This window comes from Semicossyphus pulcher, unplaced genomic scaffold (assembly GCF_022749685.1).
Source record: "Semicossyphus pulcher isolate SPU_LCO1_2020_fin unplaced genomic scaffold, fSemPul1.0.p SCAF_14, whole genome shotgun sequence".
In the NCBI taxonomy this organism is placed as follows: Eukaryota; Metazoa; Chordata; class Actinopteri; order Labriformes; family Labridae; genus Semicossyphus; species Semicossyphus pulcher.
Window position 1 is genome coordinate 10,005,068 of NW_027211648.1, and position 17,231 is coordinate 10,022,298.

Consider the following 17,231-nt stretch of genomic DNA (forward strand, 5'->3'; position numbering starts at 1 on the left):
GCATTTGATGCTAATTAGCAAATGTTAGCATGCTAACTGTGGTAGAGAAAGTATTCAAATCCTCACATAAAAGAAAACAGCATTAGCTGTGATGTTTTGCTACATGTGATTGCAGACAGTGGCGAAAGCAACCTTCTGTTCACCTTTACATTGTCATATTGGTTAGAAATATCTGTAGAAAAGATTTATTTTCATTCCATCTCAAAAATATGCTAGGCTATGTTCTCCACTATATCAGTAATGGGTGAGATTTTCCCCCTGAAATCGGTAGTAGTTGAGTTATCAGTCTCATAAATGCCATAATGTTCTGACACCTGCAGAGCTAATGAGCTTAAAGATTAATTGTTAGCATGCTAACTGACAAAAACATGATGACGCCGGTTAAAAGGGTTCTTATTTTGGCACTTATGGGAAAACATACAATAGTGATGTAACTATGATAGGACAATTGCTCTTATTTTGATTATGAGCACGTTAGCATGCTGACGTTAGCATTTAGCGCAAACATACGGCATAAAAACAGCCATGCTAGCGGATGTAGACTAAGTCTGGTTTCCTTGTGGCTGAATTCACACTGCATATACAGAACAGCACATTAGGCACTCACACACTCGCGGAGATATATGCAGGATTCACAGCCTCCCACTCCTCCTCTCACTTCTCTCTTAACCCTCTAACATCTGCTTGGGGATGCTGTGCCTAGCGCGGTTGCCATGGAGACGCGGTGACGTTGACGACGGTTGTCGCATCAGAGTGTGGTGTGACCCTGGTGGGGACAGAGATGCGTTACGACAGGCAGAGGTCTCCCAGGCTGCTGCTGGAGTGTGTAACAACGCAGAAAGACCAAAACTGCCACCCTTAAGGCCAGTGTGGCAGCCCCCTTTAATCTTAATGGGATGATCCTCATGTGCACACATGTGCTTCTAGACATGTAGGAAAGACTGTGTATGAGGTTAAGCCTGCCAGCACACATGAGAGCTCAGAGCAAGTGATAAGAATGGTCTGTGTGGATGGGTGGGGGGGTGCCACCTTTGACAGCCTGAGAGCATCTTTTAGTCGTGACTCATGGGCTTCCACCGCTCGCTTCGTAAATGAAGAGCTGTGCTGTAATCCCACTGTAACCATACTGCATCTTCAAGAAGGAGGGGGGAATACAGGGAGTGAAATGGAAGGAGGAAGTGAGACAAATGCAGGAGGGAGAAGGAGAAATCGAGCTAAAAGGTGAGGAAATGAGAGAGAAATGTATAGGCATCAGCATGATTTCACACATGAGTGGAAATGAGGCCAATGCGGTTCTCTGTGGGGGTTATAAATAGCTCTCCTGTGGTTATAATAAGCAGCTAGGAAAGGTTTCCATACAGCTATGAAGAAGATATGGCTGCGCGAGTGTGCATGCGTGCGCGTGCGTGCATCAAAGCAAGCGTATATTTGCAGACTGCGTGTACCTACATCTCCATCTCTGTCAGCATCACCAGGATTGTAGGGCACGAAATGAAAGAGCTGCTGTGAAAATAAGACGCTATCCTACACATCAGACCTTTAGTCCTCTCCATCGCAGAGGAAAGCGTCCACAACCAGCCAATAATCATGCAGCACATGCAGCACTTTTAGCTCGGTGTGGAGGAGTGGAGGACTACAGCTCGGTGGAAACGCAGGATGCGCCGGGCCTGCCAGGAATAGAAGGAGCGGCCCACACCTCCCTGGAGGAGACGGAGCTACAGCTGGTACAATGACGCCCCCGTGTGGCAGCACAGCGTAATGGAGTCGTGTGGGAGAAGAAGCGTTTACAGCGTGGCGCGCATATCCAGATGTGCACGACAGGGGGAGAATACACACTTGTAGGATGGGTAAGTAGGAAGACTACATGTAGTTTATTTTGGGTCAAACTTGCAGCATACGTAAGAGACAGACTCGTGTGCTTTATTAAAGCATTAAAAGTAGTTAATAAGCACAGATATTGTAGAAAATGTACGTTGGTCGGGCACATTGGTCGACATTAACTGCACAGATGTGTATCATTGATGTTTCTGGTTTATTCTAAACACATGATTATAAAGAGAAATGTAGATTTAAAAGTTTTAACATCTTAGAAACAAGTGTGCATTTTTTGCAACTTTTTCAAAATCATATTTTATTATTAAAAATCAGCCGAGATAAAACAAAATGCTGGAGACCTCTGAAATAGAAAACAAAACAAAAATCTGAAAACATCTCCAATTAGATAGAGTAGCATGTTAAAAAACTAAAAGGCATTGGTTTATTTTCTATGCAATGGAGATATTCAGTGATTATCTTTATTACAGATCCCAGATCAGAGGTTAAATCTGCTGGTGGAAAGAAAAAGGCCACTCTTCTTTTCAAGGGGATATTTCTGACTTCATTGTTAAATAATGTTTTCACTCCGAGAGCTGGGATTAATGTTGAATGAGGCTTTCATTCATGCAAGTTTCTTCTCTTCCAAGTATCCACGAGAATGTCCAGTCAGGGCTTCAAAAACGATGTAGAAGTCCTCACAGGGCACTAATCAAAAGATGACAGCGAAATATATCTGTTTAAATTGATACAAAGTCTTGTTTACAGGATGCATTCGGGTGGAAATATATTTTGGTAGCCCCTGGGTTAAAGGTGCTGTCACCTTATCTAATAGAGGGAGGGAGAAGGAGAGAGGGAGGAAGGGAGAAGGGGAGGGGGTAGAGGAGTGGACAGACACTGGCAGCGGAGGGGGAGGCGTTTGGCTCGGCGAAGACGGGGAGTGAACGAGCAGAGAGGGTGAGAAACCAGCGGATCTGGCCCTTTAAATCACCAATACAGCGCATTCGGAGGTGAGTTTGGAGATATTCGGGTATTTTCTCCCTGTGTATTATAATTGTAACGCGTCTGTGCGCCTCTGCAACCCCGGCTCCCCGTCACCGAGGGCGGCTGCAGCGGAGAGGGGCTTCATCGGTGTCACGAATCCGGTTTTCCCCAGCCCTTTGCCGGCAGAGAGGGTGGGGAGGACCGGGGACAGGGTCAGTGGAAGATTTCCTACAGCTCGGCTGTACTCCGAGGACGCACGAGCCACTGTATTAAAAAAAGAACCTCTGGATTTTATAAGCTGAAGTAGGCCGATCAATTTGCATAATAGCGGAACATAAAGGCATGCGCTCCGGTCTCGTGCCCATTGTCGCTGGATGGGTTCATATTGGCTGCTGGAGCCTCAAAACATGTCACCACCCTGCTCCCACGGCTAACAATCAGGGCCTGTGTGCAGACCCGAAGCGGTCTAGTCTGGTCTTGACTTGGGAAAAATATCTCTGGCTTTGATATGTGCACAAGGTCTGCCTGTGCTTGCGCGCCCGTGCGTATGTGTGTGTGTAAGTATACGTGTGTGTGTGGATAGCCATGGGAGAGAGAGGACATGCTGTTCTATCCATCAAAATGCCCGCATTGTGTTTTCTCACGGTAGAGCAGCGAGCAGGGGCCTATCGCGGAGGACATGGCTCCGAGCTGCAGGCCTGATCAGCGCTCAGGAGCTGCGAGGATCAATAACGATTGATGCATTTTGCGCGTCTTGAGAGCGGCTGTGGGCTCGCTGGTTGACTGGCTGGTCGGGGCCTGTCCAGCTCTGGTGATGTTTTTAGTCCAGGCCAAGACAAATGACCAGCTTACTGTAAAGGTTTTGCTTCTGTGCATCGCCTTAAGCAAATGTTTTCAGTTTTGGGGGCGTAGGAGGAGAGAGGTTTGACTGTGGAAGGGCAGAAATGCATGTTTGTGCTGTGTTTTAAGGGTACAGCTTCTCTCTCTCTCAGCACGGAATGCGTAATAGCAGAAAGTTTGAAAAATCAACAGGCTGGAGAATTGAAAGCAGCAGGTTTCTTAACACTGAAGTGGGAAATAAGGGAATAAAGCTATATTTTCTTTATTCTTCTGTCCCTGCAAGTAGCTACTTATGTTGTCTTTTCATGATAGTAAACATGAAACTGTCTGAGTCTAATTTGTGAGAGATGCAACAGCTTGTAAACAGAGAGGATGAAAGTGCTGTCACCTCGTGTCTTTGTTTGCTCATAAGAAAAGCCATACTTTTATTTTTAGAGGAAGTGGATCTCACGGATTTGACATCAAAATAAGAGCGCACACAAAAAGCACTCATTGAAAAGCTTTTGTTCTTGCTGCTGTTGAGCCTGTGGTAGTTTTCCAGGCCGTAGTGTGTGGTGTTGGAGTAGCTGTGGTTTTGGCTGTCAGTGATGCTGTACTGTACTGTACGCGGGGTGATTCAGGGACACTCCTCAAACCCTGACAGATAATGAGCGAGTATGGAAAGGTTATATGTGTGTGTGTGTGCACTTGAAGCGGACATACATCCTTTCACACAGCCACACTGAAGACACTCCCCTCGTATTGAGGGAAACCCTATGATGTACAATCTTACGTTACAGGTTTACAACCTGTTTTCTGGTTGTTACATTCTCATCAGAGTTGGACCGTGGCAGGTAGAGGTGAGGTTAATGATGGGGTCAATTTCCAAAAGCCAAACTCAATAATGTATTCAAATAAAATAGCAAGCACAACAAGGGCCATGATCTTAAACATAAGTAACGGTATGCATACTTTAGAAGTCATTTTTTGGGCCCTTACATGCTCTGTTTATCGCTTAACAACATGACTTTCTGAATCCTAAGACAGTATTTACTTGAAATACAAAGTTTATTGTTTAAATTGACATGATCTAACTTCATAATAATGCATTGTTTTTGGCAAGTCTCAGCAGTAATGATGCTCCAAGTTTGAATCTCAAAGAAGTTGATTTATATCAGAGCAAATCTGTCAAACTCAAGTTTGCATGATTGTGAGAGAACAATAAATGGACTGGTACAAAAAAAGAATGGGCCCTCTAAAGGTCCAGTTGTGATGAGGATTTGGGCTCAGGGTTAAGATTAGGATAAGGATTTAGATTAAGGGTTAGGTCAGGGGTCAATCAATAATGTCCTTACTGGTATAACACAAATGCTTGTGCAGAGACAGCATGGGAGAGCAAATTTCATCAGGTGTTATGATACAAGTCTGTTCACTCCCTCTCCCTCTCTCTCTCTCACTCTCTACACACACACAAAAGCCCTAATTACAGCCATGAATCTCCGAGCTACTCCACAGCAGGAGTAATTAAAGCAGGACTCTCCTCCCGGGAGAGAGGGCGACAGACAGAGAGAGACAGGGTGAGAGACAGTCGTAACACACTCGTGGCGAGACGGTGAGGTGTGTGCTGATCAGATGTACCTGAAACGTCTACGCCGCGATAAAAAAAAGAAGTAGAAGAAGAATGAAACCGGAGGTTTGTGGAAGAGTTTTAGACACCAAACTTCAAACAGTCCTTGTTTGGATCAGTCACGCAGGAATGTCCCACCGTCTGATGAATTGGGTGTTATAACTGCTGCTCTCTGGAGAAAAACGAAGTTGTGATGACAGACGATGAATAAAAAGGCCGAAGATACAAATGTTTTCTTCAGGAATTTGCTTAAAAGCTACAGTTTGGCTTTAAAGCAAAATTGTTTTTTTGACTGAAACTTTAAAACTTGAATTACAATTATTTTGACCCCCTATGAAGCTAAAGGATAGTTTATGGTCGTTCTAACCAAAGCCCATGTATAAAACTGACGTTTTTAATGCTGCTTATAAATAAAGCAACATAAATCTTCTATAGGGATCCATGAAACTAAATCCGAGCCACATACACACATCTGCCAAACGTATCTGATATTTGTGAAAAGTTTACAATGTTTTGCTGTGTGTAACGTAGCTTTGTAAGCAGCCAACTCACCGGCTCTTATTTTTTTTCCCACAGAGACGAGCCAATGTGAGCTCAGCTGCCGTCCAGCTCTGTCGTCTTGACTTGGCAACTGTCCCCGAAATACTCGCATCGTCCGCTCCATCCAGTCAGTGTTCAGAGAGAGAGAGAGACCTGTCTGCCCACCATCAGCCAGGTAACACTCTATCATCGCTGTGTATTTATCTATGTGTGTGACACTATGCTAGCATGAATGACAAACCATGTGCCATATCTCAGTCATCGATAGAGCACCTCCCTGTAGTGACCACACTGTGGTGCTATAACTCCGCATCTGAGGCCATACAGGGCCTTGAATGAAGCTCCTGATGACTTAACAGTTGATTCAGCTCATAAATCAGTGCAGTAAAAAACAGGCCAGCGTGCAGAAAACTGCTGTAGGCTGCAAACTACTGCAGAAATGCTAAAGAGGACGTTAGTTTATAGCCAATACAGAATCTTACATGCAGATCTGTGATCGTTTAAAATGTCTTGCAAGCTTTTGATTTCATATGCAGCAGAAAGCTGTGGATGAAGTGCTGGACTTTTACTTTTACTTATCCGGCAGTTTTTGCATTTGTTCCTGTTTCTTCACTTTATTGTTAATTAGTTTGAACATCTTTTCCTCTCCCTCCCCACAGTTTTCTCCGGTGTTGGTGTATTCTGATGGATCAGTATGTCTACCACTAATAATATCGCCCAGGCCAGGAAACTGGTGGAACAGCTGAGGATTGAGGCAGGGATTGAACGCATTAAGGTAAGACGATACTTTGCTTCCCTGTATGTATATGTTCTCTCCTTTCACCTTCTTCTTCCTCCTACATTCAGTTTCTCCTCACATTAAACTCCCTCACCTTCTCTCCCTCTCTTGGCCTTCTCTCACCCCTTCTCCTCTCTCCTGTCAGGTGTCTAAAGCAGCAGCAGACCTGATGAGTTACTGTGAGCAGCACGCTCGTAGCGACCCTCTGCTGGTTGGGGTACCCACCTCCGAAAACCCTTTCAAGGACAAGAAACCCTGCATCATCCTATAGCTGAGCCACACTTCTCCTGCCCTGCACACACACATGGAAACACACACTCACACATGCACATTCAGTTCTTAAATTTATCCCCAGACATCTTCACACACACACACACACACAAACACACACACACAAACATGGATATAAAACACACTCCCAGAATAGCCACTCTGGAAATGCGCCATACCCCAGAGCCACAGCTAGGGGGCAGGTATCTTGTGCTCACAGTGGCTGAGATCAGTTTATCACTGAGCAAGGTGCTTTGGTAATATTCATATCTGCTGGTAAATTAACTACACATGTCAGTTTAACTTGAAAAGGGATTTTGGACATTAATAATCAGCAGGAAAGCAGGAGTTTTCCTCTTCTTTTGTCATGAAATAAGGTGTTGGGTGAAGGAGTGGGAAGCTGCATGTGGGCAACAGAAAAAGACGGTAGGCGCTCCTGCCAACCGTGCCAAACACGACCTGGTGTCCCAATAAATGCTTTTATTTGTGAGGTAGTTAAAAAAAAGTCTAAGAGCTTGCCCTCAATCCTGCCTGTGCTAAGTCATGGCAGGTTATTTTGAAGCGAGCGGTTCAGCCTTTGCCTTTTATCGGGCTAGCATGTTCCCACCTAAACCTGTATCAACAAACCTTCTCTGCCTGTGGCCTCAACATGGCCGTCCGCAGCCTTTGGCCAAATCTCCAGCTGTGCCAACCTGTACAGAAAGTCGTCTCTAGATGCTGATCTGCTGTCACCGATTCCACTGCAGTTCATTATGGCTGCTGTCGGTTGAAATCGATGTCTAAGCTTACCTCAGATCTGCACCTATGAGGGGAACATAGTGAACTGCTCTGCACAGAACTCAAGCTATTAACCCTGGACGTTTACTGCATTTTTTCTTAAGAGATACTTGTTTGTGAATTCAATGTACGTTTTGATATTTTGTTGAAGCATTACCTAACAGAAAAGATAATACTGTACTTTTTATTTTGATTGTTTTGCTTTGAAATAGGTGTTGCCCTTGGCTGACTGGGTTTATCCTCCTGTTTGACATTAAATGCTAATGAAGAAGAAGGGGACCTAGTTGTAAGCCTTGGGGAACACCTAACCAGATACCTGCTAGGATCTCTTAAACAAACGTTTCTACTGTTCATCAAGCCTCCCTGTGCTTTACCTTTAGAGAGGGCGAGGTCACACCCGAGAATTATTCTTTAAGGACTGCAAGGCTGGAGGAGATAACCCAAACTAAAACGTAGAAGTGAAGCTTTCCCCTTTTCCAGTTTTCCTTTAATGTATGATTCTTGCAATTGGCAGTTTTTATAAAGGAAAAGAAGAGATTTATTGCAACGGATACTCTGATAGGAATAAATATAACCTGCCTTTACCAATCTTACAGTTTCAGTCTCCCCAGGTCAAACGTAAGTTAGACTGCTCAGCTACTGGATAGGTAAAGAGCCGTTTTTTTCCCTCCTCTCCTCCACAATGCTCCTCCTCTCTGACAAACCAAACTTGATTGTAAAAAAGATGAAGTGAAAAAAAAAACCCAGATGAAGTCAAGAGAAACATACTAAGTGTAAAAACTTTCTTTCAGACATGTGCAGAAGTGATAAGTTGAAGAGTAGCTGTTTTGGGTTTAATTTTTGAGTTTCTTCTTTCTATGGAGTCCATGGAACCTGGTCAGTTGAGTATTACCCTGTACAGTGTTTGTAAGATACAAAATCTAAACACAGATTCCCCCTCTGTGGATGTTGGATTTTTTTTTAGTACTACTTATTCTGTTTTGTCAGTCAGGATCATGTCTGTCTTCATTTTTTATATATTTTTTTAATCATTCAGGTTTTAGAGGCTTACGATAGCGGAGGATGGTTTTCACCACAGATACCAATACAAACACCTTATGAGGATATATCAAAATAATATAAGATAGAAACTAAATGCCAGATAGGTTTAGGATCGTATCCTGTTAGAGGATTAATCAACATCGGACCTCATTCCAGTGGCAAAAACCAACCTCCTGATCGATCCTTTAACACCAGAGCAGCCCACGAGCTTTTCTCATGCGTTGGTTTTTGTGGGCGACAGGCAACTAGGACAACACATACATAACACGCACTCTCTTATGCAGTTGTGTTTAAGATTCAGAGGTCAAAGGTCATAGCTGTAAGGCTGCTTTATAGGGCTGCTTTTTGATAGTTAATTGCTGAAAGACAAGAGCTTCGTGTCATCATATTTACACTTGAGCATTTAGTGAGGGCTTCTGTCAGGGCTAACGTACAGTGACAGAACAGGGTGGAGTCATTTGGACAGGATTTGTGTCTGCTGATGGACTGTCAGGGGAGATGAACCCGCTGCCTTTCTGTTCTCTAATCACTAGGTCAACATGAGCCACCTGCTGCCACACTGACTTTTGAGAGTTGTTTTGGAAGGTGGTGAGAGGTGGGCAGTTGTTTGTGCGTGAGGGTGAGCACATAGTGTAAAAGGCAGCCTGAGGATAACTTGCTATAATAACATTAAATCACATTCAAAAATACATAGATTTAGGCTTGAAAGAGTTATTTAAAGAGTGAAAACTTTTAAGCTAAACATTTTTTTTGCGTCATATGTCAAATATGAAGCTCCAGCGACTGGTTAGCTTACCCTAGCTTAATTACTGGGAACAGCTAGCTTGGCGCTGTCCAAATGTAGCTTAATTTACCTAACAACACCTCAGAAGTTCACTCACTAAAGTTTTACAATCTGTTTTTTTAAATGTGTAACACCTCTATAAAACTGGCTAGCTGCATTTACTGGGGATTTAGCTTTACAGATTTTGGTTAGCCAATGTTGTTAGCTTCAGACAGAGCAAGGATTTACGTTTTGCCTTTTCCAAACTTTATGCTAAGTTTAGCTAACCCTCTGCTGGATGTAGCTTCATGTTCAACGTACAGACATGATAGTAGTTTCAATCTTTTCATCTAACTCTCAGAAAAAAAGGGTTTTACGTTTACATATTTTGGTTAGCTGATGTTGTTAGCTTCATACAGAGCGAGGTTTCACGTTTAGCTAACCCTTTGCTGGCTGTAGCATTATGTTCAACGTACAAACATGATAGTAGTTTCAATCTTTTCATCTAATTCTCAGAAAGAAGGCAAATAACCGTGTTTCCTGAAATGTGAAAACAATCTTTAGAAAAAAATCCAACTTCATAATGAAAATCAAGGTTAAATTGCAAATTAGCATCGCTGCTTGTTCAACGTCTGATACAAAGCCCTGCTTCATCTCTATAATTTGCCTTTGTTCCACACAGACAGGGTAGGCCGTTCCCAAAGTACAGAAAGAGCAGGAGCTGGAGAGAGGCCACAGAGAAGGCTGAGGGCGTGCGTGTGCGTGTGAGTGCATGTGCGCATTTGTGGGGGTGTTTGGTAGCTAAAAAGGATGATTTGGCAGAGCAGTAGGCGGAGAAGAGAAAGCAGAGGTGCACGCATGAGTGTGTGTGTACGGATGTGTGTGAGTGTGTGTTATAGTAGGAGAGACACAGTGAGTAAGAACACACAGTGCCTCCAGAGCGGTGCAGAGTGTCACACAGAAATGTTACAGTACTGCAGCCCTGCAATTCCAGGTCAGGGTTAGTCTGACCAGAGGAGAGGTCATGTGACGTTGTCAGAGTCAGAACGTTATGTATGGCCTCCCCTCACCCTTTCATCAGTCTGGAGAAGAGTAAAGAAGGCTTCTGTCAAAAGCTTAAATTGTCCAGTTGAAGTGTGGGCAGCTATTTTTGATGCGATGACCAATAGTAACAATAATGCTCACAAAGCTGACAAAGTCCTATTTGAATACATTTTCTGTTGTTGTTTAGCTCCATCTGTGCCTGACTCAGTTGCATATTTTAGCTGCAGCTTATTTTCACCACTCGTTTAAGCCTCTGAGACCTAAAGGAATAGTTCGGCTTTCTGTAGAATTTGTCAGGCTAATCGCTCTATGCAGGGAGTTAGATGAGAAGATCAATACCCGGCTCTCTAAAGGTTCAAAAATTCACCTACCAGCGTGTCTATAAGGTGCAGTTTGTAAGATTTGTTGTCAGAAATTGAATATCATATTGATAGTTATACTTTCATTGGTGTATAACCGACTGAAAATAAGAAGTGTCGTGTTTTTGTTTACCTTAGAACAGGCTCCACTTAGCAAGCAGGTCTCTTCCATGGAGTCGGCCATTTTCTACCGCAATGATAGCCCAGAGCAGACAAACCAAACACCGGCTCTACAGCGGGCCTCTTGCGCTTTACATGAATTTGCGGCCGATTTAGCTTCTTCTGGAGGGTGAGGGGAGTGGTTAGCAATTGGAAACAATCTGCAACCTCATCGCTAGGCGACTCCAGATCTGATACTCTGCATGAAGGACTAGCTAGCTGTTTGCCCCAGTCTACAGTGTTTATGCTAAAGTAAGCTAGCTAGCTATTGGCTGTAGCTTTTATTTAACAAGCTGACATGAAAGAGGTATTTATATTCTTATATAACTCTCAGCAATTATTCTTTTAAGAGTATTTCCTAAAATGTGAAACTATTTCTTAATAAATAATTTAGGTTTAGGGCAGAGCTAATTTCAGGCTAATTTGAAGGCTAATCTTTCATCAGAATAAAAACTAGGAACCAGCTTAAGAAATAGTCCAAACTACTCAGAGTTACTGACCTGGAATAATTTTATTTTCCCCAGAGTCTAAACTTTGTCAGATTGAGACATTACTGATTCATTGTTTGCGTTAAGGAAAGAAAAGGCCGCTCCTTGTGATGTCTTTGCAAGGTGCAGCTAAAGTCAAAGAGAATAACAACTGCAAACGACTTTACCAACATAAAACAAGCGTACATATCAGCAAACACACATGCAACACACTGATGTTGTCCTGGAGATGCTATTTCTTATCATTATTGTTTTTTCAATCATTCCATTGTTGGTTGGGCTACAATCAGAGACAGCCGGCCTTACAGCGCTGGTCCGGCTGACAGTTAAGTCTGATTGGTTGGTTGTTAGTTTGCCTTATAGTGGCGTATATTGTGTTAATGCTGGTCTTGGGGTGATCAGATCAACAGACTGAGCAGTGTTAAATTAGAACCCGTGGCTCGAGATGAAAATCAACTTGTGTTGTCACACAAAGCGAGCCCGGTGAAATACATTTCTGGTCAGGTGGGGAGAGTTGAGGCTCCTCACTGGAAATCAAACATCGCTGCATCGGCTCGGAGCCCCTCCCGAGACTCATCTTTTGTGTTCTGATCTCCTGTGTATGCATACAGTATATGTATCTTTTTGCCTTGATTGATTATGAAGAAAATATATCTATTTTTTGTAACTGTTCTCTGATGTGCCATAACTCATGTTTTCTTGCACATTGTTAATATTTTGTGGATATTGCTGTTAAAAAGATGATATTGAGAAGTAGATAACATTAATAAAAAGATGATATAATAACACATGCTCTTGTCTCTTGATTTTAAGCCAGATTATCTCTGTTAATGCCTGTGTCTGTCTGTCCAGAGGGAAAAATATTTAAAAAAAACACACATTCATGGTTCCCAGAGGATGAATCCTTTTGATTTTGGAGCTGTAGCGCCACCAGCAGGTGGAAATCTTAGCTTTATAGTCAAATATCTCATTGACTATCCATGTGTATTGCCACAATTTTTTCTCCTTACGTATTCAAGGTTCCCAGATTAAGAATCCTTTGGTTAATCCCTGACTTTTAATAGCGCCACCATGAAGTTGAATCATAAGTCAAAGTGAATTGTCTCAATTTACTTGCCCCATATTTTGGGTCCCTGCATAACTATTGACGTTCTTATCAGTTTTAGCTCTGCTTTGGGTTCACTGCTATTAAATTTGTTAGCATGCTAACATGCTACAGTAAGATGGCTACAGTAGTTAATATTATACATGCATCAGCATATTTGCATTGGCCATGTGAGGATTGAAATACTTTGCATGAACAAGATAACACCATGTCCTTTAATTTGGGTTTTATTACTTTGACTCATATGAGGCCTCCAAACATATTCCATTTTATGGCAGTGAGTGCAACTGAGTTTCAGTTGCAATTACAATATGAAGTTAACACAAATGCTATTAAGAAGTCTGAAACTCAAAATCCATAACAGTGACATTAACAGTGTGTCAGTGCAGCCTCTCAGAGCCGCCTGCCAGCACGGCTGTAGACTCTGACTCCTGTTAATGATTAGCTGCAGTTCTTTGAAGTTATTTTCCGTGTTTTTCTTTTTGTTTCTGCGCTGTCTGAGTAGGAGGTCCTTACTTTTCTCTCCCTGATTGTAAAGATACAAATTGCACATGTAGCCACATTCTTTCTAGCCAAACAGGTACATGGCGTGCAGAAGAAAGATTAAAAGCTGCTTCACCAAACAGAGGCAACAAAGAGAAATGCTAAGTAAAGCCTCCCACATAGATCATTTGACAGGAATGTCATTGTTACAAGTTCTCCGTCTTTGGCTCGTCTCTGCGCCCTTTTGTAGAACTGCTTCAATAGTCACGAGTCTCCTCCAAGTTTCAAACCCTAGTCCCCCCACCCCCCAAAGCCAATGATATTTAGGGTGGAAGGAGCACAGCCAATCAGAAGGCAGTCCCTGCACTAGTCACGCCCCTGTCCAGGAGGTTGTAAACAAATGGGAGGTCCATGTGCCTGAGTGTTCCCTTTCTGCCGCGCTGCAGTCCAAGCTGTGCACAGACATGTGAGAGCGCAGGGTGGAGTGTGGAGCAAAACAGAGTGAAAGCAGGGCAGAGGGGAGGATAAACCACTTGTACTGTGTTGCATGAACATTTTGCTACCTGATCGTGTGGAGATACCGTGGCATGGGTGGGGTTCCACTAGGGCTAAGTGGCATTTGGTTTATCTCCCAGCCCTCTGAGACATGCATTTACAAGTCTGAGTGCATCATGTGACATAAAAACTTGCAGAAAGTTAAAATGCAAAGTGTTTAAAAGAAATGAAATCGAAAGTTTTAGCAGGTGCTTCTCGTCTTGCAGGTACAGTAGGTCTGCATCAGCTTGTTACGCCTGTTTGTTTGAACCCAGTTTCTGTCTCCACCCCGGTTTCTTTCTCTAACAGACTTATGATTGTTTGCCCTGTCAGTGACAAAGCCTTTGCCGTAAGTGTGCATGTTTTAGCGTTGCTTCATACCAAATGTAAACTGATAGTTGCATGACTCAGCTAGAGTTGTGGTTCCATGACGCGCGCGTGGCTTTTGTTTTGAAATGTGAGCTCAAACCTTTTGAGAAAAGCACTCAATTAATTATGAATACAATAATTTATTGATTTAATTAACAAGAGCAAAATATTAGACCTTAAATAGAAACACAAACAACTAATAGAATCAATAAATTACTTGTGTAGCACTGTTCATATTCAGTTTAGCAGCATTTTATCAAAAAAGCAGCAGTTTTGAAGGCACAAAGATATTGACTGTTTTTGTTCTGCTGCACGATGACACACAGATCAGACAGTTCATTACACTGCTCACTCTGCACCCTCCTCTTACTGAAAACATATTTTGCAATTTACTTTGGCCGATAAATCCTGTGCCTTTAAATCGAACATCATTTCAGTTTCCATGGTGAAGATTCCTCCGCAGGTTTTGGCTGCTCATTTTTAGGCACGCACACGCTGCACGCCCAGTCTTTTCTAAAGAAAGACCGGAGGATTGTGCACGCATACCACACACTGACACACACCTTCTCTCCTAGGACTCTCCCATGTGAGAATACACAGGAATGTTGGGCATAGTTTCATTACAGCATTCCTTTCCAGTCCACAAACACACACTGGTCTTCCAGGTACAAGTCGGGGTGTGGCAATGTTCGTGTCAATGCTACTGCTGATTGACAGTCACACCCATAAACATTGTAACAGAGGCACAAAATAGAAGCTGTGATTTAGTTTTTCTGCCAATGCAAAATAACATGGCCTGAATGGGAATCTGCGTTTCCATCAAAACCAGTCTCTACTCCCACTGTTCCATCAGTCTCTGAAAGGGAGTCCCTGGTCCCTGCTTGTCAGGACAACCCGTCCCTGTCCACTCCAGGCCGTCCCTGCATGAGCAACAATGGTTCCAGTATCTGAACCCAGAAAGCTCCTGTTTTTGTTCATGTGTGTGGGTGCCAGACCCCTCAGCGTTCCTGCAGGACAAGTTCAGGCACCCATTGGTCAAGGCGTCGACTCTCCTGGCAGTAGGTCCCCACCTCTTGTAGCCTGCAGTGGTCGGCCTGCGGGTTCTGCAAGGGAAACAAACACAACATCAAATTCATGTTCAAGCTTAAAGGTGAGTTAAGTCAGCAGAAATCTTTTGCTGAAACTGCAAGAAATAGTAAAAAGAAAATAAAGTAAAAGCTCCCTCAGATAATGCCAAAAGGATGAGGAAACAGTTCATCATCTGTCATATTATATTCCTCCTTTGGCCTTTCAGTTACATAACAGAGGGCTGCTGTGTTGAGTCAACACACCGTAACCAGCATGCAGTGGAGGTCTCCGTGTTCTTCCTGGTTCCTGTTGGCATCCACGGGACAAAGCAGCTGCTTGAGCCGCTGAACCCCCGAGACTCGCAGGATTGTGAGGCCGCTGTCGCAACAGAAGGACTGCAGCAGGGTGAAGTGGATCTGCAGTGCCACATCGTCTGCATCGTCTGCTGCCAGGACGCACAGAACCACGCTGTCTGGGTCTCTGAGGAGGAAAGAGACACCTACATTTAGATATATATTCGATGGTTTGAGTTATGCAAAGTTATTCTCTTGTTAGGCAAAGTTCAAAAAGGAAAATTTAATAGTTTTAACTCACGTATTAAGAAGCTTAGCTGATTCATAGATGCCAACAGTCAGGCAGTCTTGTTTCTGAGCTGTCACCAGCAACTCCTCCAGAGCCAGCCCTGCAGATTGCATCCTGGGAGGGAAAGAAAGAACAATTATATCGTATTGTGCCATTAAAACCACACTGGTTATGTCATACACCAGCTGCAGTCATCTAATATATGAGCCCATTATTGTATTTAATACCACAAAGTAATGACAAAGTCCAAGAAAGGTCAGATAAAAGCAATAAGAAGCTCCAGTAGCTCTCGCTTTAGCAGTTGTGTTGCATGTGGAGGAGATAAGTAAAGAAGGAATTTGATTTTAAGGCTTATGCAATAGGCTATACATTGCAATGTCCACACACCGCCTTCTGCACGCTGTGCAACATGCATGCATAGTTTAGTGCAAGTGAGCCCTTAAAAGAGTGTATATGACTATTTAAACTCAAAAGTGAGCTATGCATCAACTTTTAAAAATGTTTTCTGCACAAATGTTGTCGAAAATCATGGCTTCAATTATTTAAAAAAACCGCAGAAACATGTAAAGTATACGGTTCTAAGAATCTCTGCACTGCACCCGAATAAAGTCCTAAATCCAAGCACTAAAAGTGTGATTTGACTTCATCAGCCTGAGCAGCGTAAGCAATGAAAGGGTCAAAGGACGAGACGCATTCCTGTCCAGCACATGATATCCTTCCACATGTCTCAAACAGCCATAAAACTACCACAAGTGCAGAAACCTCGAGCAAGAAATCTCACCTGTTCTCTCCGAAGCTTTCCTCTGGAATCATGTTCGCTGATCAGGAATTAATCCCAGTGAGAGAGCGTGACAGTAATCCGGTGGTTTGATTATTCCCCCAGTGTGTGCGTGAGCAAGCTCTGCAGGAGCGTTGGCAGCGTTTGTTGTTGGCAACGTTGCGACACACTCTTTATACCGAGGCTGAGAGGAGGCGGGACCGAAACTAACCGAGCTCTGCTATTGGCTCCGAATAAATCCAACGTCTCTCTTTGTCATGTGCACCGGGGGTTTGTTTATGTGGTTACACTGAGTGATGATTCCACACAACATGAAAGTACGTTTGCTTTGTCATTCTGACAGCGTGATGAATGTGACGTTACAGTGCATGACAACAAAACGATTTCAAGGAAAACATCAATAATAGATGGTAATCGAAAATAAAATCTGTAAATATGTTGAAGCAGTTGTGCAACATGAGCCCCTCATCTCTTCATTACAAGTTTCTATAACTGAACACCAGTGATTGTGAAAGTATGGGCGACATCTGGTGGCTGACCGAGGGAAAGACTATTCTGAACTACTTCCCCAGTAATGTAAAAAATATTTTATAATACTTACAATTGATTAATGATGCAAAAACACTGACAACAGCGTCTATTGCTCCAAAATACTTTGCATGCGTTTACAGAAAACGCAATTGAGTACATAAAAGTTTATCAACATAAAAACAGTGGATTATATGTGTGATCCTCTTCTTGGCAAAAATAGTGACTAAAAACACAACGAAAATTGTTATTAATAATTAATTATAATTAATTCAAAAAAGCAAAATGTAGTTTGTGATGTTTTAAACGTAGACTGTATAGTG

The 17,231-nt window shown here is 42.9% G+C and overlaps 2 protein-coding genes across 5 annotated transcripts; one reads left to right on the plus strand and one right to left on the minus strand.

Annotated features, from left to right (window-relative positions):
• The first annotated feature begins 1,148 nt into the window (after positions 1–1,148).
• gng7 (guanine nucleotide binding protein (G protein), gamma 7) lies at positions 1,149–7,726 on the plus strand. Of its 4 annotated transcripts, none has more exons than XM_069661512.1 (4): positions 1,149–1,221; positions 5,819–5,957; positions 6,442–6,557; positions 6,706–7,726. In XM_069661512.1, the coding sequence occupies exons 3-4, from the start codon at positions 6,477–6,479 to the stop codon at positions 6,829–6,831; spliced, it is 207 nt and encodes a 68-aa protein (XP_069517613.1). In that variant the 5' UTR covers positions 1,149–1,221; positions 5,819–5,957; positions 6,442–6,476; the 3' UTR covers positions 6,832–7,726. The 4 variants fall into 4 exon arrangements, with proteins under 4 accessions (XP_069517613.1, XP_069517614.1, XP_069517611.1 ...); XM_069661513.1 differs by lacking the exon at positions 1,149–1,221 and adding an exon at positions 1,778–1,847; XM_069661510.1 differs by lacking the exon at positions 1,149–1,221 and adding an exon at positions 2,736–2,822.
• A 6,387-nt stretch (positions 7,727–14,113) lies between these two features.
• Positions 14,114–16,478, minus strand: LOC138591069 (growth arrest and DNA damage-inducible protein GADD45 beta-like). Its single transcript, XM_069661578.1, has 4 exons — positions 16,384–16,478; positions 15,615–15,716; positions 15,284–15,500; positions 14,114–15,055 (listed from the first exon to the last, which is right to left on the minus strand). Exons 1-4 carry the CDS (start codon positions 16,413–16,415, stop codon positions 14,951–14,953), a joined length of 456 nt encoding a protein of 151 aa, XP_069517679.1. The 5' UTR covers positions 16,416–16,478; the 3' UTR covers positions 14,114–14,950.
• Between the last annotated feature and the right edge of the window lie 753 nt (positions 16,479–17,231).